Source organism: Dendropsophus ebraccatus, chromosome 9, assembly GCF_027789765.1.
Source record: "Dendropsophus ebraccatus isolate aDenEbr1 chromosome 9, aDenEbr1.pat, whole genome shotgun sequence".
Lineage (NCBI taxonomy): Eukaryota > Metazoa > Chordata > Amphibia > Anura > Hylidae > Dendropsophus > Dendropsophus ebraccatus.
The window spans coordinates 113,840,550-113,865,017 of record NC_091462.1 but is presented as its reverse complement, the minus strand read 5'-3'; the positions used below and the strand labels follow the sequence as shown (position 1 = coordinate 113,865,017).

General features: G+C 45.7%; 1 protein-coding gene across 2 annotated transcripts; it reads right to left on the bottom strand.

The window, feature by feature from the left end:
* Nucleotides 1–2,840: 2,840 nt before the first annotated feature.
* Nucleotides 2,841–23,904, bottom strand: LOC138801597 (apoptosis-associated speck-like protein containing a CARD). 2 transcript variants are annotated; one of them, XM_069984597.1, is made up of 3 exons: nucleotides 23,497–23,903; nucleotides 10,028–10,078; nucleotides 2,841–3,254 (listed from the first exon to the last, which is right to left on the bottom strand). In XM_069984597.1, the coding sequence occupies exons 1-3, from the start codon at nucleotides 23,504–23,506 to the stop codon at nucleotides 2,956–2,958; spliced, it is 360 nt and encodes a 119-aa protein (XP_069840698.1). In that variant the 5' UTR covers nucleotides 23,507–23,903; the 3' UTR covers nucleotides 2,841–2,955. The 2 variants fall into 2 exon arrangements, with proteins under 2 accessions (XP_069840698.1, XP_069840699.1); XM_069984598.1 differs by lacking the exon at nucleotides 10,028–10,078 and having other exon boundaries at nucleotides 23,497–23,904.
* Nucleotides 23,905–24,468: the final 564 nt, after the last annotated feature.

The following is a 24,468-nucleotide window of genomic DNA, read 5'->3' as shown; positions in this document are numbered from 1 at the left end:
GGGGATTATTAATATGGGGATAGAGCACAGGGGGGTTATTAATATGGGGATAGAGCACAGGGGGATTATTGATATGGGGATAGAGCACAGGGGGGATTATTAACATGGGATAGAGCACAGGGGGATTATTAATATGGGGATAGAGCACAGGGGGATTATTTATATGGGGATAGAGCACAGGGGGGTTATTTATATGGGATAGAGCACAGGGGGATTATTTATATGGGGATAGAGCACAGGGGGGTTATTTATATGGGATAGAGCACAGGGGGATTATTAATATGGGGATAGAGCACAGGGAAGATTATTGATAGGGGGCAGCACTGGGGGGATTATTAATATGGGGGGAGTACAGGTGGTATTATTACTATGGGGGTGCAACACAGGGGGCATTATTACTATGGGGGTGCAGCACAGGGGGGATTATTGATATGGGGTCAGCATGGGGGGATTATTGATATGGGGACAGCAAAGGGGGGTCTTAATATGGGGCAGAGCACAGGGGGAATCATTTCTATAGGGGTAGCACAGTGGTACAGCAGGAGGCATTATTACACAGCAGTGCCCCCATATAGTAATAGGGGCAACCCACATACTTACTGACTTTAATGCACATGACACAAAAAAGTGGAAGTTGTAAAAGTGCGGAGCCTAAGATGTTTGTCTGGCAGGTTCAGAAGAGATGAATTGTAGCTGCAAGAAATCATCATGGTGGCCTGGGCCAGAAGGAGAGGAAAAGGAAAGTGACGCCTCAGAAGACAACGTCACCTGTGAGTCACTGAATGACTTTTTTTTTTTACCCCAGCTGAAAAAGGTTGAATAACACTTCTACATGCCATATTACCCACACTGCTTCTCCCTAGTAACTTTTAGCGAGGTTCGCCCTGTAGTTCTAATTACCCAAAAAACGGCCCCGCCCATAAGTCCCACTCTACGATATATATAGGGCTAACAGGAGGGGATGTGATTGGCTTAGAATAACCCTCTGTGATAGGTAGATCCACCAGGTGGGGTTCAGAGCCTCATTAGCTCTTGGGTTGGAGTGGAGTATATGGCCCAGGAGCTCCACCTGAACCCCAATCCCCTCTCCCGGGGTGCAGTACTGCCTCTCAAAGCTGCACCATGCCACAATATATACAGTTTATAGAAATGCAATAATGAAGCCACAATGTCAGAACTATAGAGGATGTGGTCACATAATACAACAACCGCCAGCCATGTCCGGAGATTCTCATGCAGCAGCAGCAGATGTGTAATGTCAGGGTTGCGGTACTATGAGTAGGAAACAGGAAATAATTCAGAAAGTTCAAACAATCTTTTATGGCCTTACCTTCACACTGAGCGCAGGACGAGCAGGAGCAGCGCTGGGTCTGGAGATCTGTTCTTCTCCATGTGATCCTTGTTCTCCTATCAGGACCATATTATTATCCATAACACTGAATGTGGGGGTGTACAGTATACAGGAGACCTGCTCACACCCTCCTCATCCTCCCCCCTGTATATACCCTGTCCTTCATCTTCATACACTGTTACCTGACAATTGTTCATGTTCACAGCAGTTATGACCAGTAACTGCTAAGAACTGAACCGCCAACCACTTCACTGTAAAGCATGGTGGAGGGCAGGGAACTATACTGATAGATCAGACAGATACTGCAGAGAAGTAGAACACCTGTCAAAATGCTCTGTCCTCAGTCCATAGGACTCACCCCCACTTGCTCCTGACTGTGTCTTCACCTGCACTGCAGCCTGTGGTGACCATCACATGATTACCAGAGGTTGCAGTACAGAAGAAGATGCCATACAGACAGGAGCAGAGAGGGGTGTGTGTTAGGCGGGGTTTCCATACTGCATTTATGTTAAAAACACACCTTTTAACACACTGCGCTAGCCGTATTAGTTATAAAATGCTCTTGCAAACTGGAGGCAGGACCTGGAGCAGTGCAGCCTTTACCAGCGCACTGGATAAAAATATTCACTTCATACATTGTTACCTGACAATAGATCATGTTCACAACAGCCCTGACCAGTGACTGCTAATAACTGACCGCCCACCTGTCTCCTCCTTCCCCACGGACCGGGAAGGCATCGGGAATTAAATGCTGCAGGTTTGAGAACATTTGAGTTTGATCGAACCTGCAAAATCCCGATGTACGATCATCTATGGTCATTAGCTCAGGCCTAGTGAGAAAACGATCAGCTGATCTCCTAGTTGTGCCCAGCTTACAGATCATTGTCCGCTGGCCGCAAACCTCCCTATGTGATACAGGATCTTTGGCGAACGATCAATTAAACTCTCATTTGTTGGCCGTACTTTGGCCATCATTACAAGGTGTATGGGGCTCTCCTGACTGACCACTAACAGATAGTGCTGGTGGAGATAGGGGTCGGCCGTGATAAAAAAAAAATCACCACCCAACCCCTTTGATCTGGGAGATATAAGCAGCAGCCAGAGCTTTCTGGTTGTGGCTTAACCCTCCCTTCCCCATAGAAAGCACAGAAATGCTCGGCTGTGGCAGACATTACAGTGTATGGGAAGAACGGGGGGCCAGAAGGAAGAGATAGCTGACAGCTGACCAATCATTCGGCGGCCATCAGATATTGAAGGTGTATGGCCACCTAAAGGGCCGCACAAATGGTCTAGAGATAGTTACAGCCCTGGCTGCACAAATACCGAGCCGTGTAAGGGCCTTATTACACGGAACGATAATCATTCGAAAAATCGTTAGATCGTTCGGATTTGAGCGATAATCGTTTACTGTAAGCGGCTCAGATAACGGGAGCTGACCAGTGAGATCGCCGCGCTCGGCCTTGTAATACACAGAATATATGACAATGAAAACAATGCACCGTAAGAAATTTTATTCTGTCTTATAAACAATGATGAAGGATGAGACGTCTGCTGTGATATTATAAGGAGCCATACTGCGCTGTATGATATAGGCCGAGCCTCAGCTACCGGATATTCATCTTAGAATCCAGGAGATTTGCTTGTTTGCTTTCCAGATCCCTGATGAGCGCAGCGTTATGTTCTCTCAGAGATTCCAGGAATCGGTTCTTGCCGTCATTTCCGAAGGATTCGACCTGGCGGTAGAGCTGCCTCATCTGCTCCTGAGTGGTCGCCTTACTGCACACTTTGTCATATTGTTCACGGGTCAGCAGCTTCCAGTGATAGAGATCGTCCAGGATGGGCTCCACCAGAGCCACCCGCTGCACCAGCTCCTTACGCTGTGTATCCACAAAGTGCTCCTCATCTGGAAGTAGAAGATACAGGGAATATCCCATCATCGATAGAAGGTGGAATCAGGAGAACCCCTCCCTCTATTATATCATGTAGGAAGAGCGATGACCCAGAAGCTACAGGAATATTATACATGATAATAGGTCACTACCAATATAATTCATATAACAGGATAACACTGCTCCCTATACAGAGACAGGGATTATATAGTCTATTCTACATGTGATAATGCTATTAGTGATGGAACTGTAATGGTCAAGGAGACACGTGGTACCATTCATATATCCATCTGTGCTTCCAGATCATAGAAAAACCCTTTTATCCTATAGTACACAAAATCAAAGAGGCTTTCCCGAGCTCCTGAAGAAAGCTGAACTTAGACTTGTGCTGATTAAAAAAAAAAACAGACTAAACACATGAAGTCTGACCAGTACAGAGAGTCGCGTCTCAATGTGTCCATCAATCACATGACTGCCTTCTCTGTGAGCGCTCGGATGGCCTGGGATACACGGGACTTCCTGTGTTTAGACTCTTTGTAAAAAAAAAAAAACACAGGAAGTGCAGTGGTTTCCATAACTAAAAAAAACAATGAATGTAAATGGCAAACTTGCTTTATATCTCATCCACTGCTGATTTAGATTTTGAAAGTTACTGTATAACAACAGTGACACTTTATAAAATGGGTGGGGGATTTGTATAAGTTAGGATCTAAGAAGGAGAAAAATGGGTAACACAGACAATCTTAAGTATGTGAAAAACTCGGATTATTAAAAGGGGTTATCCAGTGCTGTAAAAAAACATGGCCACTTTCCCCCCTCTCTTGTCTCCAGATTGGGTGGGGTTTGGAACTCAGTTCTATTCAAGTAAATGGATTTTAATGGCAAACCACACCTGACCTGGAGACAAGAGAGGGGGAAAAGTGGCCATGCTTTTGTAGCGCTGGATAATCCCTTTAAAGTAAATAAAAGAGAACAAAGCAATGGAATTTACAGCCTATGGATTAGTTCAATGTTTATCCACAGTGGTGCCCCAACATACAATACATTCAGCTAAGGATGGCTTCTCAGAGGCTGTGGTAAGAGGAATACAGCATCAATTTACCATGCTGCCCCCATCAGTATGCCAGGCCCTCACCGGTCCCTGCCTGTGCCCGACATCAGCTTACAGCAGGACTCCAGCCAGAGACTACACTGATAATGGCCGCCCCATATTATAGGCTCCATACTAAAAGCCAGACTCCAGGCTCCTGTATTATCAGTGCAGGCTCTGTACTTCCGGGAGTTTAAGGACCTTCAATGACATCATCAAAGGTCCTTAAATTCCAGGCAGTACGGAGAATGATCTCCCAGGTCCTTAATTTAGGGTAGTGACTAAATCCCATACCGCAAAGGGACCTTGCTGGGGGCAGGCACACAGCTCCCAGGCAAGCCCCGCTCTGTCCGGATTTCATTGGCTGCTCCACTCCGGGCTTCCTAGCAGTCAAAATTAGACCCTGACGAACCCCCAACCCTAATCCGAAAGTTTAGTATTAGGGTTAGGGTTGGGGGTCGGATTAGGGTTACTACTAATTAATATTGGATGTTGAGAGACCACTGTGTGTGTTTGCAATAAATTAGAATATCAACAAAAAGTTTTTTTTTTTCAGTAATTCAATTCAAAAAGTGACCTCATATATTCCATAGAGTCATTACATACAGAGTGAACTTTTTCAAGCGTTTATTTCTGTTAAAGTTGATGATTATGGATTACAGCCAAGAAAAACCCAAAAGTCAGTATTTCAGAAAATTAGAATAATTAACCCAAAACACCTGCAGTGGCTTCCTTAGTGTTATAAAAGGTCCCTTAGTCTGGTTCAGTATGCAACACAATCATGGGGAAGACTGCTGACTAGACAGATGTCCAGAATGCGTCATTGTCGCACGCACACTCTACAAGGAGGGTAAGCCATAAAAGTTAATTGCTAAAGAAGCTGGCTGTTCTCAGAGTGCTGTATCAAAGCAGATTAATGGAAAGTTGAGTGGAAGGAAAAATAGTGGTAGAAAAAAGTGCACAAGCAACTGGGAGAACCTCAGTCTTACAGGATTGTAACGAAAATGGCATTCAAAAATTTGGAAGAGATTCACACAGAGTGGCCTGCTGCTGGAGTCAGTGCTTCAAAAGCCACAAGCACATCCAGACGTCTGCAGGACATGGGCTATAAGTGTTGCATCCCATGTGTCACACCTGCCCAATAAACAGGGCCAGAAGCGTCTTATCTGGGCCAAGGAAAAGAAGAACTGGACTGCTGATCAGTGGTCCAAGGGGCTGATCTCTGATGAAAGTAAATTTTGCATTTCATTTGGAAATCTCAGTCCCAGAGTCTGGAGGAAGAGTGGAGAGGCCCAATCCAAGCTGCTGGAGGAAGAGTGGAGAGGCCCAATCCAAGCTGCTGGAGGAAGAGTGGAGAGGCCCAATCCAAGCTGCTGGAGGAGGAAGAGTGGAGAGGCCCAATCCAAGCTGCTGGAGGAAGAGTGGAGAGGCACAATCCAAGCTGCTGGAGGAGGAAGAGTGGAGAGGCCCAATCCAAGCTGCTGGAGGAAGAGTGGAGAGGCCCAATCCAAGCTGCTGGAGGAAGAGTGGAGAGGCCCAATCCAAGCTGCTGGAGGAAGAGTGGAGAGGCACAATCCAAGCTGCTGGATGAAGAGTGGAGAGACACAATCCAAGCTGCTGGAGGAAGAGTGGAGAGGCCCATTCCAAGCTGCTGGAGGAAGAGTGGAGAGGCCCAATCCAAGCTGCTGGAGGAAGAGTGGAGAGGCCCAATCCAAGCTGCTGGAGGAAGAGTGGAGAGGCCCAATCCAAGCTGCTGGAGGAAGAGTGGAGAGGCCCAATCCAAGCTGCTGGAGGAAGAGTGGAGAGGCCCAATCCAAGCTGCTGGAGGAAGAGTGGAGAGGCCCAATCCAAGCTGCCGGAGGAAGAGTGGAGAGGCCCAATCCAAGCTGCTGGAGTAAGAGTGGAGAGGCCCAATCCAAGCTGCCGGAGGAAGAGTGGAGAGGCCCAATCCAAGCTGCTGGAGGAAGAGTGGAGAGGCCCAATCCAAGCTGCTGGAGGAAGAGTGGAGAGGCTGCACACAATCCAAGCTGCTGGAGGAAGACTGGAGAGGCCCAATCCAAGCTGCTGGAGGAAGAGTGGAGAGGCCCAATCCAAGCTGCTGGAGGAAGAGTGGAGAGGCCCAATCCAAGCTGCTGGAGGAAGAGTGGAGAGGCCCAATCCAAGCTGCTGGAGGAAGAGTGGAAAGGCCCAATCCAAGCCGCTGGAGGAAGAGTGGAGAGGCTCAATCCAAGCTGCTGGAGGAAGAGTGGAGAGGCTGTACACAAGCCAAGCTGCTGGAGGAAGAGTGGAGAGGCTGTACACAATCCAAGCTGCTGGAGGAAGAGTGGAGAGGCCCAATCCAAACTGCCGGAGGAAGAGTGGAGAGGCCCAATCCAAGCTGCTGGAGGAAGAGTGGAGAGGCTGTACACAATCCAAGCTGCTGGAGGAAGAGTGGAGAGGCCCAATCCAAGCTGGAGGAAGAGTGGAGAGGCTGTACACAATCCAAGCTGCCTGAGGTCTAGTGTGAAGTTTCCACAATCAGTGATGGTTTGGGGAGCCATGTCATCTGCTGGGGTAGCTTCACTGGGTTTCATCAACACCAAAGTCAACGCTGCCGTCTACCATTTTAGAGCACTTCATGCTTCCCTGTGCTGAAAAGGTTTTTGGAGATGGAATTCTCATCTTCCAGCAGGATTTGGCACCTGTCCACACGGCCAAAAGTACCAATCCCTGGTTTACTTACCACAGCATCACTGGGCTTGATTGGCCAGCAAACTCGCCAGACCATAACTCCATAGAGAATTTATGGGGAATTGTCAAGAGGAAGATGGAAGACACCAGAGCCAACAATGCAGACGAGGTGAAGGCCGCTATCACAGCAACCTGGACTTCACTAACCCCTCTGCAGCGCTATCAGCTGGTCGCACCCATGCCACATTGCCGCATCGATGCCGTCATTCATGTAGAAGGTGCTCAGACCAAGTATTGAGGGACTTTACTGGACAGACTTTTCATTTGGTCGACATTTCTGTGTTAAAAACATTTTTTTTCTGTTGGTTTTATATAATATTCTAATTTTCTGAAATATACTGACTTTTGGGTTTTTCTTGGCTGTAAAACATGATCATTAACTTTAACAGAAATAAACACTTGAAAAAGTTCACTCTGTATGTAATGTATATAGAATATATGAGGTCACTCTGTGTGTAATGTATAGAATATATGAGGTCACTCTGTGTGTGATGACTCTATAGAATATATCAGGTCCCTCTGTATGTAATGTCTATAGAATATATCAGGTCACTCTGTATGTAAAGTATAGAATATATCAGGTCACTCTGTATGTAATGTCTATAGAATATATCAGGTCACTCTGTATGTAATGTATAGAATATATCAGGTCACTCTGTGTGTGATGACTCTATAGAATATATCAGGTCCCTCTGTATGTAATGTCTATAGAATATATCAGGTCACTCTGTATGTAAAGTATAGAATATATCAGGTCACTCTGTATGTAATGTCTATAGAATATATCAGGTCACTCTGTATGTAAAGTATAGAATATATCAGGTCACTCTGTATGTAATGTCTATAGAATATATCAGGTCACTCTGTATGTAATGTATAGAAAATATCAGGTCACTCTGTATGTAATGTATAGAAAATATCAGGTCACTCTGTATGTAATGTATAGAAAATATCAGGTCACTCTGTATGTAATGTATAGAATATATCAGGTCATTCTGTACGTTATGTATATAGAATATATGAGGTCACTCTGTATGTAATGTCTATAGAATATATCAGGTCACTCTGTATGTAATGTCTATAGAATATATCAGGTCACTCTGTATGTAATGTCTCTATAGAATATATTAGGTCACTCTGTATGTAATGTATAGAAAATATCAGGTCACTCTGTATGTAATGTATAGAATATATGAGGTCACTCTGTATGTAATGTCTATAGAATATATCAGGTCACTCTGTATGTAATGTCTCTATAGAATATATTAGGTCACTCTGTATGTAATGTATAGAAAATATCAGGTCACTCTGTATGTAATGTATAGAATATATCAGGTCACTCTGTATGTAATGTCTATAGAATATATCAGGTCACTCTGTATGTAATGTATAGAAAATATCAGGTCACTCTGTATGTAATGTCTCTATAGAATATATCAGGTCACTCTGTATGTAATGACTCTATAGAATATATCAGATCACTCTGTATGTAATATATAGAATATATCAGGTCACTCTGTATGTAATGTATAGAATATATCAGGTCACTCTGTATGTAATGTCTCTATAGAATATATCAGGTCACTCTGTATGTAATGTATAGAATATATCAGGTCACTCTGTATGTAATGTCTCTATAGAATATATCAGGTCACTCTGTATGTAATGTATATAGAATATATCAGGTCCCTCTGTATGTAATGTATAGAATATATCAGGTCACTCTCTATGTAATGTCTCTATAGAATATATCAGGTCCCTCTGTATGTAATGTATAGAATATATCAGTTCACTCTGTATGTAATGTATATAGAATATATCAGGTCACTCTGTATGTAATGTATATAGAATATATCAGGTCACTCTGTATGTAATGTATAGAATATATCAGGTCACTCTGTATGTAATGTATAGAATATATCAGGTCCCTCTGTATGTAAAGTATAGAATATATCAGGTCCCTCTGTATGTAATGTATAGAATATATCAGGTCACTCTCTATGTAATGACTCTATAGAATATATCAGGTCCCTCTGTATGTAATGTATATAGAATATATCAGGTCCCTCTGTATGTAATGTATAGAATATATCAGGTCACTCTCTATGTAATTTCTCTATAGAATATATCAGGTCCCTCTGTATGTAATGTATAGAATATATCAGGTCACTCTGTATGTAATGTATATAGAATATATCAGGTCACTCTGTATGTAATGTATATAGAATATATCAGGTCACTCTGTATGTAATGTATAGAATATATCAGGTCACTCTGTATGTAATGTATATAGAATATATCAGGTCCCTCTGTATGTAAAGTATAGAATATATTAGGTCACTCTCTATGTAATGACTCTATAGAATATATCAGGTCCCTCTGTATGTAATGTATATAGAATATATCAGGTCACTCTGTATGTAATGTATAGAATATATCAGGTCACTCTGTATGTAATGTATATAGAATATATCAGGTCACTCTGTATGTAATGTATAGAATATATCAGGTCACTCTGTATGTAATGTATAGAATATATCAGGTCCCTCTGTATGTAATGTATAGAATATATCAGGTCACTCTGTATGTAATGTATATAGAATATATCAGGTCACTCTGTATGTAATGTCTCTATAGAATATATCAGGTCACTCTGTATGTAATGTATATAGAATATATCAGGTCCCTCTGTATGTAATGTATAGAATATATCAGGTCACTCTCTATGTAATGACTCTATAGAATATATCAGGTCCCTCTGTATGTAATGTATAGAATATATCAGGTCACTCTCTATGTAATGACTCTATAGAATATATCAGGTCACTTTTTGAATTGAATTACTGGGGGGGGGGGGGGGGGAATACATTTTGTTGATATTCTAATTGATTGCAAACCACTGCATATATTTGAGCATATTACACTTAAAAAGATATTTTTATTAAGAGACTCTAATCCAATTTGCACCTTTTAATGTTGTTTCCTGATCCTCTCTCTCAGATTGTACGGAAAGAAACGCTAAAAAAGGACAAGAAGATTAGTCCAGACCAGAGAACATTACAGAGTTATAAAACAGAGAATACAAGTGAATAATAATGACGGGAATGAAATAGTTCCTATCCATATCCATATCCATATTATTCCTCTACATCTACTTCTAAATTAGTTGCTTCTCAACCAAGGCCCCCCAACTGGTGCAAAACTACAATTCCCATCATGCTTGTATGGTAATAGTTATAGCTTTAGTTGTCCAGGCATGATGGCAATTGTAGTTTTGCACCGGCTGTAGGGCCGCAGATTGACATCTCTGCACTTAACAAAAACGGACACAGAAAATAACCTCACTGTCCCTGTAATATCCCTGCACTATCCCTAGACTAAACCAAGCCAAAAAAACCCCAAAAAAACACAACTACCAGAATGCACTAAGACCCAGAAGAACACAACTGAGGCAAAACTTTGAAAATTAGGAAACAAAGGGAACCAGACTCTATGACCTCCAAATACCAGTATGGGCAGGAATCGAGCAATAGACACGGACCAAGACAAGTGCACGGAACTAAACAGAACAGTTAGACAGGCTAATGCAGACTGGCCATGCATTTTATTAACACTTGAATTACCATTCGTCTGACAGTTATCTCTTCTGACCTCCCCATACCCATGAACATGCCCCCCAGTAAGTAGAATAGTACCCCAATAGGTAGAGCTGCCGGCCTGGGCAGTAAAGAGTTCAAAAAATAAATTCATATACTCATCTCTGTTCTCAACCCTTTTTCCTACTTTCCTCTTTCCTGGGTGTCGGTGCGGTCAGCCAGGATAAGAGGTGGCCCGCACCCCCCCAGGGGCCTTTCAATCTGTTGCCTGAGGCAAAATACTGCTCCTAAATATACAGTTGCGCCAAAAGGTTACATACCCCGGCAGAATTTTTCCTTTCTTGTCCTTTTATTTAGAGAATTTGACTGATAACACAATGATTCCCCTCATGGTGAGTGGTCGGGTGAAGCCATTTACTGTCACACTACTGTGTTGTCTCTTAATGACAACCAAAACCATCCAAATCACCCTGATTAAAATGTTACATCCCCTGGTGATTGTGGCCGATGCACAGGATAGGCACAAATGGGTTTGCATGGCGACTAAGGGTAACATCCTCATCTGCACCCTTCTATGTGCATGAAAGCTGAGGGAGTTTCTGGGATCCAGACGGACTCTTCCATCTTCCATTCGGCCACTGACGTTCCTGGACTGTGAGTCATGGGGAAAGCAAGAGAATTGTCACAGGATCTACGGGAAATGGTGGCAGAACTGTACAAAACAGGAAAGGGATACAAAAAGGTCAGCAGTGTCCAAACTGGGATTAATAACTGGGAAATCCAGGGTCTGTACAAACCCCAGTCAGGGAGACCAACAAAAATCACGGCCACAACTACCAGGAAAATGTCTTTTTTATACTATATTTTATTTTTATTTTTTTCCAAAATGCAACATATTATACAGCAATTAAAAATTAAAGAGACAAGGACAGCAAACCAGTACAAATACACATCCCAATTCATCATTATAGCTACAATACATAAATCCTTACCCCTCCTAACCCCGCCCCCACCCCCATCCACTGAATGAGAAAAAAAGATAAAAAAGAACAAAAAACAAATCCCCACTTAATAATAAAATCTCTCTTACAGGACCACGCATCTCTCCCAATCCCCAATACTCGGAGTTCTACTGGATATCCAATTACGTACCATTTATACTTATCAAAATAGTAATAATACTTTTTCTATGAGTTTTTTTTCCAGATGTGTCACCTAATAGGATTAATTGTGGCGTCCTAGGTAGCTGAATTCCCACTTTCTGTTCTATCTTCTATAAAGCTCGGGACCAAAACTCAACAATCTTTTCACATGACCGTAATAGATGTAAATCTATCACCCCCACATCTTAAACATCTATCATGGATCCATCTACCAATTCTAGATAAGAACTGGGGCCAAACTGACACCTTTCCGGCAAGTGCATCTATTGTTGACTTAGGGCCACATGTATCATCCGGCGAACGGATGATTTTCGGGCGGAAAGTGCCGATTTGCGTATTTTTTTATACGCAAATGGCCGATTTGCGAATAAAATATTCGCAAATCGGCAGTTTCCGCCGAGTACACCAGGGGGCGGAAAAGGGGCGGAAAAGGGGCGGAAAGTGGGCGGAACGGAGGGCGCGGACTCAGAGTCCGCGCGATTTACCATCCGTTCCGCCAAAATGTACGCCGAAAACCTACTCCAGTCCTCAGCTGGCGTAGGTTTTCGGCGGTGCGCAACGGCGCGCACGGGATTTATGTAGAGGCAGTCCGCCTCTACATAAATCTCCGTAGCGCCGGAGCTGCGGGGGCATTTTTACGCCCGGCGTAAAAAACGCCGGACTTAATAAATGCCTCCCTTAGTGTTTAGTATGTTAGATTCTTCCAACCTTCTGGAATCTGTGACTCCCAGATATCCAAAACTTCCTCCTCTCTCCAAAACTCTCAACGGGGGAAACTGTAACTTCACATTTTCATCTAATGGTATAAGCACAGACTTTGCCCAATTTATTGCTAGGCCCGACAACTTTCCCACTTTCTCCACTATGTCTCTTACTCTGGGCACCCCTACAGCTGGGTCTTTAAAAACAGCACAAGGTCATCGGCATAAAGCGACACCCTGTCTCTCTCGCTCCTCGCCCCAAACCAACCATCTCCAGGTAGGATCTGATTGTCATTGCTACTGGTTCAATACTAAGGACGAAGAGCAGGAGAGAGAGGGGACAACCCTGCCACAAAGGAAGCCGACGTCCTTCCCTCAATAGAAAACAAAGCTGTAACCAATGCATAAAGCAGCTTTACTATCCGGATAAACTTCGGCCCAATACCAAATTGCCTCAAGGTTTCCCATAGATCAGGCATGTTCCGAACTTTTACGGCCCCCCAGGTATCCAGCAGCAGCAGATACCTTTGCCGCTGCTGCTCTAGTGCACGGAAAAGGAAAGCCGAAATCTCGCGATGTCCGAGATTTCGGCTTTTCTTTTTCGTGCACTAGAGTAGGCCCCGTTCCCACTGAGCAAAGCTAGCGGAATTCCGCAACGGAATTGTCCGCCGCGGAATGCCGTTAGCCTCCCGCTCATAATGGGAGTCTATGGGAGGCGCGCGCTGCTGCTCTGTACGCGCTGAAGAATGAACATGTTCATTCTTCAGCGCGTACAGAGCAGGAGCGCGCGCCTCTCATAGACTCCCATTATGAGCGGGAGGCTAACGGCATTCCGTGGCGGACAATTCCGTCGCGGAATTCCGCTAGCTTTGCTCAGTGGGAACGGATTTGTCATACAAGTCATAAAATAAAAAGTATGCAGTTTTCAATAAACTTTGTAAAAAAAAGTTTATTTGCATTCATTTTAATGGTCCAAAGAATGTCAAGCAAAATGGTCGGCCCTCGCACATGTTCACTTCATCAAATTTGGCACTCTTCGAAAAAAGTTTGGACATGCCTGACATAGATACTCCCACTCCACCCTGTCAAAGGCCATATCCGTGTCCAACGACAGAATGGAGTGGACACTGGCTCTCTCACAAACTGCAGGTTTTCTTGCAAACGTCTAATACTATGTTTTACCATACGACCCTCCATAAATCCTTCCCAAGCCTGCTCGCCAACACTTCAGCGAAGATTTTGGCATCAGTATTGATAAGGGAGATTGGTCGGTACGACCCAACCTCCAGCAAGCCTATCCCTTCTTTTAGGATTAAGATAATCACAGCCTCTCCGATCGACTTCGGAAGTTGACCTTCTTTAATTGAGTGATGGAGGGTCTCCAGGCGTGCTGGAAGTAAGATCTCTCTATGTTCTTTATAGATACTAAAGGGTAAACCATCGTTCCCTGGAGCAGTTTCCCCCTGAGGGGTCCAGCGCCAAAACCAACTCCGAGAGTGAAATGGGACTCTCCTGATCCCCCCTCTGAGCTTGACTAATTTATGGAATCGCCAAACCTCCAAAAAATTCCTCCAACCTCCCTCGTAATTGGCCGACCTCAGATGTATATACACCAGCATAACATTTCCTAAACTCCTCCAGTATCACCTCCTTGCCTTTGCCTTCCTGAGTTTTTGTCCTATCAATTCCCTTTCTCCCTTCTTGATTTTTAATTAAAGCCAAAAGCCCTTTATTTAATGTGCCCGACCCCCCCCCATCCCTCTTCTCTCCTAAGAATGGGTGTTTAGCTTTTTCTAATAAATAGCCATCCGATTCATCCTGACCATTTTTGTGTGAGCGGGTGAGTGGGCAGGAGGGGAGGAGCATGAGGAGGGGCGGAGGCTCACCTCCTCCGCCTAGTATCTGGAGTATCCTGACCGTGCTGTGAAGCTGACTGCCTGCCTTGTGTGTCAGTGGATTCGGCCTGCTGATGGTGTATTTGCCGCTTTGGTCTTGAGACGCTCGGCTGGGTTTGGTAACTTCCATACTGAGTCAAATGGCGCTTGCGACACAGTGTCTGGGGGAAGGCTGTTTGCAGAGGCCGGACATTTGGCGCAGAGGCAGAGTGGAGTCTGAGGGAGAGCGGTGGATGGTGAGAGCATCCCTGCGGTCAGTGCGTGGAGGCTGCAGGCGGAGGTCTGGTCCCCGTTAAAGGTGCGACATGGTGCCCTAGAGCAAGTGGTTGGGTGCTGAAGCTGGTGAGACACATTGGAAGTGGGGCCGCCATTAATGGATGCAGCAGAGCTGAGCGAGTGAGGATTCGGTAACACTTCAGCAGGACGATACTCCTCCACAGGAATTGGTCAGGGGCTAGGCTACTTTGGTGAAGACTGGTAAAGCAGCGGATAGGTGAAAGCTGCGTGATATATGTTCGATGTGTTTTGGATTTACTTTAACTGACTCTGTGGGGCTTGCATATTTGCCTGAAACATTTGCTTCTAAGGGGTTAACCCTGTATATTATGTGGGAGACAGGGTTAACTTATGGCCGAGAAAGAAAGACTATCGTTTATACGTGACTGAGTCAAACTTTGAGCCTGGCTGAATAACTCATTGTTTAAAGAGGTTGGAAAACACGAACCCCTTAAAGAGCCACCTGGGAGCTTGGATGAACAAACCACTGATAAGATATGTGCAATAACATGAATAATCCTTAAAGTGCAAAAGTGGAGAGTTCTGGAGAACCATGGTGCTCTGAGAAAGGAACGTTGGGCTGATATATTAAAGGGGTAGTGCGGCGCTAAATAATTATTCACTAAATAACGCACATTACAAAGTCATACAACTTTGTAATCTATGTTATGTTAGTGAATGGCCCCCTTCCCCGTGTTCCTCCCTCCCACACTAGACCCGGAAGTGTAGTGCTCTATACTCACCTGATCCGTGTCGACCCCCGTCCGCCATCTTGTGACAATGATGTAATCTTCGGGAGGCCGGCCGAACCGCTCCGACCGTCCCTCATGCCGGCCCCCCTCTGCCGCGTCATCAGCTGCTCAGCCGTGATTGGCTGAGCATAACTGTGCTCAGCCAATCGTGGCTGAGCACAGTTATGACGCGGCAGAGGGGGGCCGGCATGAAGGAGGGCTGGTGCGACGTCATTGTCCCCAAGATGGCGGACGGGGGTCGGCACGAATCGGGTGAGTATAGAGCACTACACTTCCGGGTCTAGCTTGGGTGGGGGGAAACACGGGGAAGGGGGGCATTCACTAACAGAACATACATTACAAAGTTGTATGACTTTGTAATGTGTGTTATTTAGTGAATAATTGTTTAGCACGCACTACCCCTTTAACCTGTTCAAAGCTCCAAAGTTGGTGTGGCGTAGGGGTTTTAAAGGGGTTATCCAGCACTACAAAAACATGGCCACTTTCTTTCAGTGACAGCACCGCTCTTGTCTCCAGCTTGGGAGCTGAACTGGAGATAAGAGTCGTGTTGCCTCTGAAAGAAAGTGACCATGTTTTTGTAGCACTGGATAACCCCTTTAAGTCTGAGGAATTGGGGGGGGGATATCTTTTTGTTATTCCTATATTGTGTTTACTAACTGCTCCATTCATGTTTAGTGTATAGCTATTGCCTCGGCCATTGAGGATTTTTTTGTGCCTTTGGGTTTTTTGAGTTTTGGAGTTTAAAGGGAACCTGTCACCCCCTGTGCTGGGGTGACAGGCTCCCGACCCCCCGCTGGAGCACCCTATACTTACCCGATGGCGCCGGGTCCCGCTTTTTGATCCGGTCCGGTGACAGAGATTTCAGCGCCTGAAGTTCGGTGCGCGCGCTCCTGAGATGAGTCCGATGCCCATAGAGAATGAATGGTGAGTCCGACGCTCCGTCATTCTCTATGGGCATAGGACTCATCTCAGGAGCGCGCGCACCGAACTTCAGGTGCTGAAATCTCCGTCACCGGACCAGATAAAGAAGCGGGATCCGGCGCCATCGGGTAAGTATGGGGTGCTCCAGCGGGGGGTCGGGAGCCTGTCACCCTGGCACGGGGGTGACATGTCCTCTTTAAGTACTTGTGTATTAACTCAGTAGTGGAATATAGCTTTTAGAGTAAGTGCTGTAAACCTTGAGTTGAGAATGAGTCGAAAGGTGAACAAAGCAAATAGTCCGGGTAAAGATCTTAAGGATAAGGGTATGGGTAAAATTGACCAGAGTTTTTTCACACCAGGTGGTGGGGGAAAAGATAAGGGTGGGTTCACACTATGGAATCCGCACGGATAAGTTCCAGTGGATTCCGTTGCTCGTACCTGTTTGCGGAGGCATGCCACTCCGCCCGTGCCATAGACACCATTCTATGGCTAGGCTTATTCCGCTGTCCGCCAAAAGAATTGACATGTCAGCTCTTTTGGTGGAAGGCAGAATCCGCCCAGCCATAAAATGGAACTTAACCGTGCGGATTCCGTAGGAGGATCAGGAACAACCTAGCTGGCTCGCTGATATTTTTAATGCAATACAAAAATGTGACTCCTCTATTAAGGGAAGTCCGCTGATGGGGGAGAGGGGAGGGTTGTTGTTTATTTTTTCTCTTCTTTCTCGGTCCCTTCTAGATTTAACTAAATGACAATATAGATAACTTGGAATGAAAGGGGTTTGAATGAAAGATGTAAGAGAGTGGGGATATTGTATTATCTTACATACTATATGCCGGGTATTGTTGCCCTATTAGAAACTCATTTAGCCGAAGAGTCGGGTCATAAACTGCATAAATTATGGTGGGTGAAGGAATACTTTTCTTTCTACTCCAATTATTCACGGGGGATTTCTGTATTGGGTCGTAGGGGGGTAATTGGCAGGCTATCGAAGTTAAGGTGGATAGGGAAGGGCGAGTTATTTATTTTATTGCCAGATTGAAGGCTTAGTGTGTATCTTAGCCTTTGTATATATTCCACTTCCCTTCAAGTCCAAAGTACTTGAATTATCATTTGGGTTTTGCCAGAAGTTTCCATCATGTCCAGTTCTCATGGTTGGTGATTTTAACGCTGATGAGGGGTTGGATAGAGTGTGTGTTAGAGATCGGTTAGACTCCCTATTATCTCTCCATTGGCATCAGTGGTGGAAGAGATTGGCTGGAGGGATTATTGGAGGGAGGTTTATCCGGGGAGGAGTGAATTTACATGCTGGAATAGAACCAGCGAGACTATGTCAAGGATCGATTTGGCACTGGTCAACTCTCAGATGACAAGTAATGTGAGGGAGATGAGATATCTGAATCGTTGGTAATAAATATCACATAAAAGTTAGAGTCACCTCGGAGGTTTAAATTAAACTCGTATTGGTTGGAAATAGTAAATAATAAGGGTGGAATTGGGAAAGAAATGAAATTGTTTTGGGACTTGGATAAGGGCACCACTTACAATGGGTGTGGGGCACTATAAAGGCCAGTATGAGGGGTTCTTTTTTGGGGCAATTTGTAACACAAAAAAAGTTTAGAGTTAAGGAAAAGAGACAAAGAGATTTAGTAGTAAAGAGTGAAGGAGAGCACATTTGTTCAGGCTCACACAGTTCACACGATGAGTTAAAAAACTGCCAGGAAAATTGTTTGGGACGCAAAGAAAAACCCACAAATAAAATCAGCTGGAATCCAGGACTCTCTGAAAACTAGCGGTGCGGCTGCAGAACAAAGTGAAGGTTCTGGAGCGGCCATCTCAGTCTCCTGATTTCAATATCATTGAGCCACTCTGGGGAGATCTCCAGCGTGCAGACAGCCCAGGAACTTACAGGAACTGGAGGCTTTTTGCTGAGAGAATAGGCGGCTTTACCATCTGAGACCATAAAGAGCCTCATCCACAACTACCACAAAAGACTAAGCTGTCATTGATGTTAGAGGGGGCAATATACAGGATTAACAACTGGGGGGGGGGGTGGGAACTTTTTATCAGGGTCATTTGGATGTTTTTGGTTGTCATTATGATATAAAAAGAGAAAATACAGTGGTGTGACAATAAATGGCTTCACCCGACCACTAACCATGACTGGGGGGGGGGGGATTTTTGAGTTATCATTCATATTGGCTGAAAACAGGACAAGAAAGTAAAAATTCTACTGTGTGTGCGTGTGTGTGTTACTTCATTACCTTTGGGGCAGGAATTCAGGGAGTTGCTGTATAACCCCAGTTGTATCTTTCATTGCCACCCACATAACTTCTTTTGCCCCCTTCCACACTCCTCTTTTTGTCTGTTGATCCAGACTTAGGCTGTGTTCACACTACGTATATTTCAGTCAGTATATTTCAGTCAGTATTGCAACCAAAACCAGGAGTGGATTAAAAACACAGAAAGGATCCGTTCACACAATGGTGTAATTGAGTGGATGGCCGCCATATAACAGTAAATAACGGCCATTATTTCAATATAACAGCCGTTGTTCTAAAATAACAGCAAATATTTGCCATTATATGGCGGCCATCCACTCAATTTCAACATTATGTGAACAGATCCTTTCTGTGTTTTCAATCCACTCCTGGTTTTGGTTGCTATACAGCCTCAAATATACGTAGTGTGAACCCATCCTTAGGGTGGTATTACACTGGCAGATGGGGGCCCCATAATACCTGTAAACGAGCACCGATCTGCTAGATTCCACGGCCCGATAATCGTTTAACAAGGGCTGCAGGGACATCATTACCGATGTCCTTGCAGCCCTTGCTTAACTTATACATTACCTATCCATGCTCCAGGGCTCCTCTTGCGGTCTTCTTCTCCCCGGGTGACAGGCCGCTCAGCCAATCACTGGCCAGGACCGCCGCGGCCTGTGAGCTGAGACAGGCTGCTCTGAAGCTAGAGCGCGCGGGACCCGGAGAGAAGAAGACCGCAAGAGGAGCCCTGGAGCATGGATAGGCAATGTATATCATCAGTCGCCGGGCGCGCACCGCTATTACATGTAGTGATGCGCGGTCGGCGCCCAAATATAGGTTCAAACCTATATCAACGATCAGCCGATGATCGTTGTCATCGGCTGATCGTTGTGTTTATTACACGGAGCGATAATCGGCCAAATCGGGCCGATTCGGCCAATTAGCTTCCATGTAATAGTACCCTTAGGGTATAGGGCGTCAATTTGTTCTGCTCCAGTTTTAGCTCTGCCCAGTCCCAATGTCCCAGTCATTGTAAAACTCTGTATTGGAAGGAAAAGGGGGGAGGGGGGATGTAACGTTGTGATACCTTCCTTTTCATGCAATATTATACAGATACTGTAAAAATGCTTCATTCTCTAGAATATTCCGGCACAGAGCAGGACAGTATCCACAGACAGCAGTAAGCTAGGAACTGATCCGGACAGAGCATTCCGCTCATCCCAGGTAACAAGGTCTGGGGCTTGTGTGACCCTCTAGGACAGGGGTGGGGAACCTTTTCCATGTCGAGGGCCGGTCGGGCCTTAATAAAATCATTCGAGGGCCGCACTCAATGTTATACCGTGCGCGGCAGTTAGTAGTGGGGGTTTGCAGCACCCGAACAAGGCAAAGTATTGTTCCCCTAATGCCCCTGCTATTGTAGTTAACCCTCTGTGATGCCCCTTGTACCTGATTTGAATCCTTAGTGATGCCCCTGGTAGCCTAGTTAACCCCCCCAGTCATGTCCCTGGTAGCCTAGTTAACTCCTCAGTCATGTCCCTGGTGGCCTAGTTAACCCCCCCAGTCATGTCCCTGGTAGCCTAGTTAACTCCTCAGTCATGTCCCTGGTGGCCTAGTTAACCCCTCAGTCATGTCCCTGGTGGCCTAGTTAACCCCTCAGTCATGTCCCTGGTAGCCTAGTTAACTCCTCAGTCATGTCCCTGGTGGCCTAGTTAACCCCCCCAGTCATGTCCCTGGTAGCCTAGTTAACTCCTCAGTCATGTCCCTGGTGGCCTAGTTAACTCCTCAGTCATGTCCCTGGTGGCCTAGTTAACTCCTCAGTCATGTCCCTGGTGGCCTAGTTAACTCCTCAGTCATGTCCCTGGTAGCCTAGTTAACTCCTCAGTCAGGTCCCTGGTGGCCTAGTTAACCCCCCAGTCATGTCCCTTGTGGCCTAGTTAACCTCCCAGTCATGTCCCTGGTAGCCTAGTTACCCCCCCCCCCCCCAGTCATGTCCCTGGTGGCCTAGTTAACCCCCAGTGTCTGCCCCAAATGAAAAAAATAAACATCCCACTCACCTTTCTTCCGCTCCCACGCTGTCCAGGTCCTCTTCTCCCTCCTCTCTTCTGTGCCGGTCTTCTCCTGCAGGCGGCGCGCGATGAAATGACGTCATCGCGCGCGGCCCGCAGGAGTCAGAAGACGTGCGCCGCTCTGCGCCGCGCTGGTGAGGCAGGAGCCGGCATGCAACACATCTTCCTGTGTCTGTGCCAGCTCCTGCCTCACCAGCGCGGCGCACGTCACAGGAGGGCAGGAGTCAGAAGATGTGCACCGCTCTGAGGGGAAGGAGCCGGCACTCACAGCATCCTCCTGGCAGCTGTCACAGACACAGGAGGATGCCGTGTGTGTCGGCTCCTTCTCCTCCAGAGCGGCGCATGTCACAGGGGAGCCGCGGGCCACATCCGGAGGTGTCAGGGGCCGGATGCGGCCCGCGGGCCGGAGGTTCCCCACCCCTGCTCTAGGACAAGTCCCCCAAATCTAGTGGCCATAAGGTGGTGTGAAGACTCAAAAGTCAATACACGGGCACATGTGTTCTCTTCTTCTTTTTCTAAGTATTCTTCTACCTCATCCTCCAACAACCCAGCAGAGCACAGTACTACATGGGTTGAGACTCTCACGACATCCTCCTGCGATGCCCCGGGCCCGTAGGGGCCACTCCGCAGTGTAGATGGTGCTAACAGGCAGGAACCGGGGCAGCTGTAGGGCATAGGGTTGTCACAGTGTAGGCACGAGGGTGATCCAGCTGGATACCGGGCTCCTGACCATGCGGGAATACTGGAGGTACCATGGAAACAGGGGCAGTCACGTGACACACCAGCCATTGCATCATCACACCATTAAGCATATACAGAGAAATAAACATGAGAAGTACCAAACTTGAACACTGGGGGCGACATAATACCATTAGGCACTGATAACTGAATATACATACAAGAAATGAATGGAATAGCAGACCTGAATACTGCAGGGGTGACACAATACACGCAGTTTGCAGTGAACCATAGCTTTCCAGAACAGAACTGGTTATAATAAAAGTGTGAGCATAAGAGGGCTGTTCTGGGACACTGCACTCCTCTCTGCTACTCTGCTTCTTTGTATCACTCAACATGTACTCAGTCAGCACGACTGTACTCCTCACTCCATTCCTGTCGCAGATCTGGTTATCATATTATCAAGTATCTTATCAAGTGCTTTATAAAGGGAACTTATCTTGTCAACGTAAAGCTGTATAACTTGCTGCACACCAGGATCTTTTAAGTAAAACCAAACTTATTTATGGTAAAGAGACTCTGTGATTCTTCACCCCACACCAACACAGTGTACACTACAGCCTTGGGACATTTCCCCTTTCTGTGAGTGGCAGTTCCGATAGTCCAGGAGGGTCACTACACCACTCTGGCCATCCATGACTACACCAACCCCGTAGCAGCCCGGCAGGACACTGACCACAGGGCAAAAGGGTACAGCCGTTCTCCCAAACTAAAATCAGGTGTGCCACCACATCTGTGTGCCTCACTGGCACTGGCGTCACAAAGTAACATCCTAAGGTCCGGCTGTATCTTGGCCAACCACCTCCGGAGTAGCGTCACACACTACCATCTAGCGGGTGACTGGCCAATCCTCCGACACAACATCATAGGGGATCACACATACGTCCACCACACATAGCCACAGCCTATGGCGTGCTGGAGCTGTGCTCATCTCTAGCTATAAACCCTTCTTCTCTAGGACCTCCTGCTTCTTCTAATCTTCAAGACAACAAGATAACCTCTGACCTCCCCCCCACCTCTAACTATATATATATATACAGTCTGTACTCTATATATACAGTGTGTACTCTATATATACAGTGTGTACTCTATATACGGTCTGTACTCTATATATACAGTCTGTACTCTATATATGGTCTGTACTCTATAGGTATTTCATATGCACGGTCTACAATGTCTTCACCCTGCCTGCCACATGTGCGGTAACGCTGCACCGTCACTCAGGGGCATATTGAATTAGGCTGAGTTCACACTGCGTTTTTGCAAACCGTTTTTTTTCATCCGTTTTTTTTTGCAAAAAACGGATGCATTTGTGTGCATCCGTTTTGATCCATTTTTCCATTGACTTCCATTATAAAAAAAACGGATCAAAACGGATCCGTTTTTTTTGACGGACACAAAAACGTTGCTGACACTATCTTTTTTGTCCGTTAAAAAATGGATCCGTTAAACGGATTGCAAAAACGCAGTGTGAACCCACCCTTATACCGCAGTTAACCCTTACACCCCCAAATGGAGGGTAATATTGTACATTAAAAACTATTATAACACCTTATTTATCAGACCCCAGTCCCTATAATATAGCAACAAGGAGGATGCGGCCACATAATACAACAACCTGTGTGATCCCCGAGAGCGGCAGGATATAGATGCTAATACAGTAGTGCAGCAGGATATAGATGCTAATTCAGTAGTGCAGCAGGATATAGATGCTATTACAGTAGTGCAGCAGGATATAGATGCTATTACAGTAGTGCAGCTAGAGCGGCAGGATATAGATGCTATTACAGTAGTGCAGCAGTATATAGATGCTATTACAGTAGAGCAGCAGGATATAGATGCTATTTCAGTAGTACAGCTGGATATAGATGCTATTACAGTAGTGCAGCAGGATATAGATGCTATTACAGGAGTACAGCAGGATATAGATGCTATTACAGTAGAGCAGCAGGATATAGATGCTATTACAGTAGTGCAGCTGGATATAGATGCTATTACAGTAGTACAGCTGGATATAGATGCTATTACAGGAGTACAGCTGGATATAAGTCTCCGATCACTTACCGGCAGCCATGTCCGGGGATCCTCCTCCAGCAGGAGCGGCAGATGGAGAATGTCGCTGTTGTGTTTCCTGCTTTAACACAGAAACTGAAAGAACCTGAATAGTGTCGGGAGTACGGGTTAACCCTCACATTGCCACACCCTGTATACACATGATGGGTTTTGTAGTTTTGCAACAGCTGGAAGGTCACAGGTTCTGTATTATGGACATGGGGACGGGCAGGAGCAGCGCTGCGTCTGGAGTTCTGCTCTGAAGCCTCTCACTTCCACAGAATTCCCTCTTCTCCATCAGATCATTGTTCTCTTATCACTATCCGTAACCCTAAAGCCCCTATTCCACAAGCCAACTGGAGGAGCAAACAAGCGCTTTCAGAGCTCTCTTGCTCCTCGTTCCCCGCTCACTGCTTCCGCTATTCCACGTGTCGGCAGCGAGCTGGTGAGTCGGGGGGGGGGGGGGGGGGGGTACAGTATACAGGACACCCCTCTCCAGGTATACAGTATACAGGACACCCTCCATGTATACAGTATACAGGACACCCTCCATGTATACAGTATACAGGACACCCCTCTCCATGTATACAGTATACAGGACACCCCTCTCCATGTATACAGTATACAGGACACCTCTCTCCATGTATACAGTATACAGGACACCCCTCTCCATGTATACAGTATACAGGACACCCCTCTCCATCTATACAGTATACAGGACACCCCTCTTAATGTATACAGTATACAGGACACCCTCCATGTATACAGTATACAGGACACCTCTCTCCATGTATACAGTATACAGGACACCCCTCTCCATGTATACAGTATACAGGACACCTCTCTCCATGTATACAGTATACAGGACACCCCTCTCCATGTATACAGTATACAGGACACCCCTCTCCATCTATACAGTATACAGGACACCCCTCTTAATGTATACAGTATACAGGACACCCCTCTCCATGTATACAGTATACA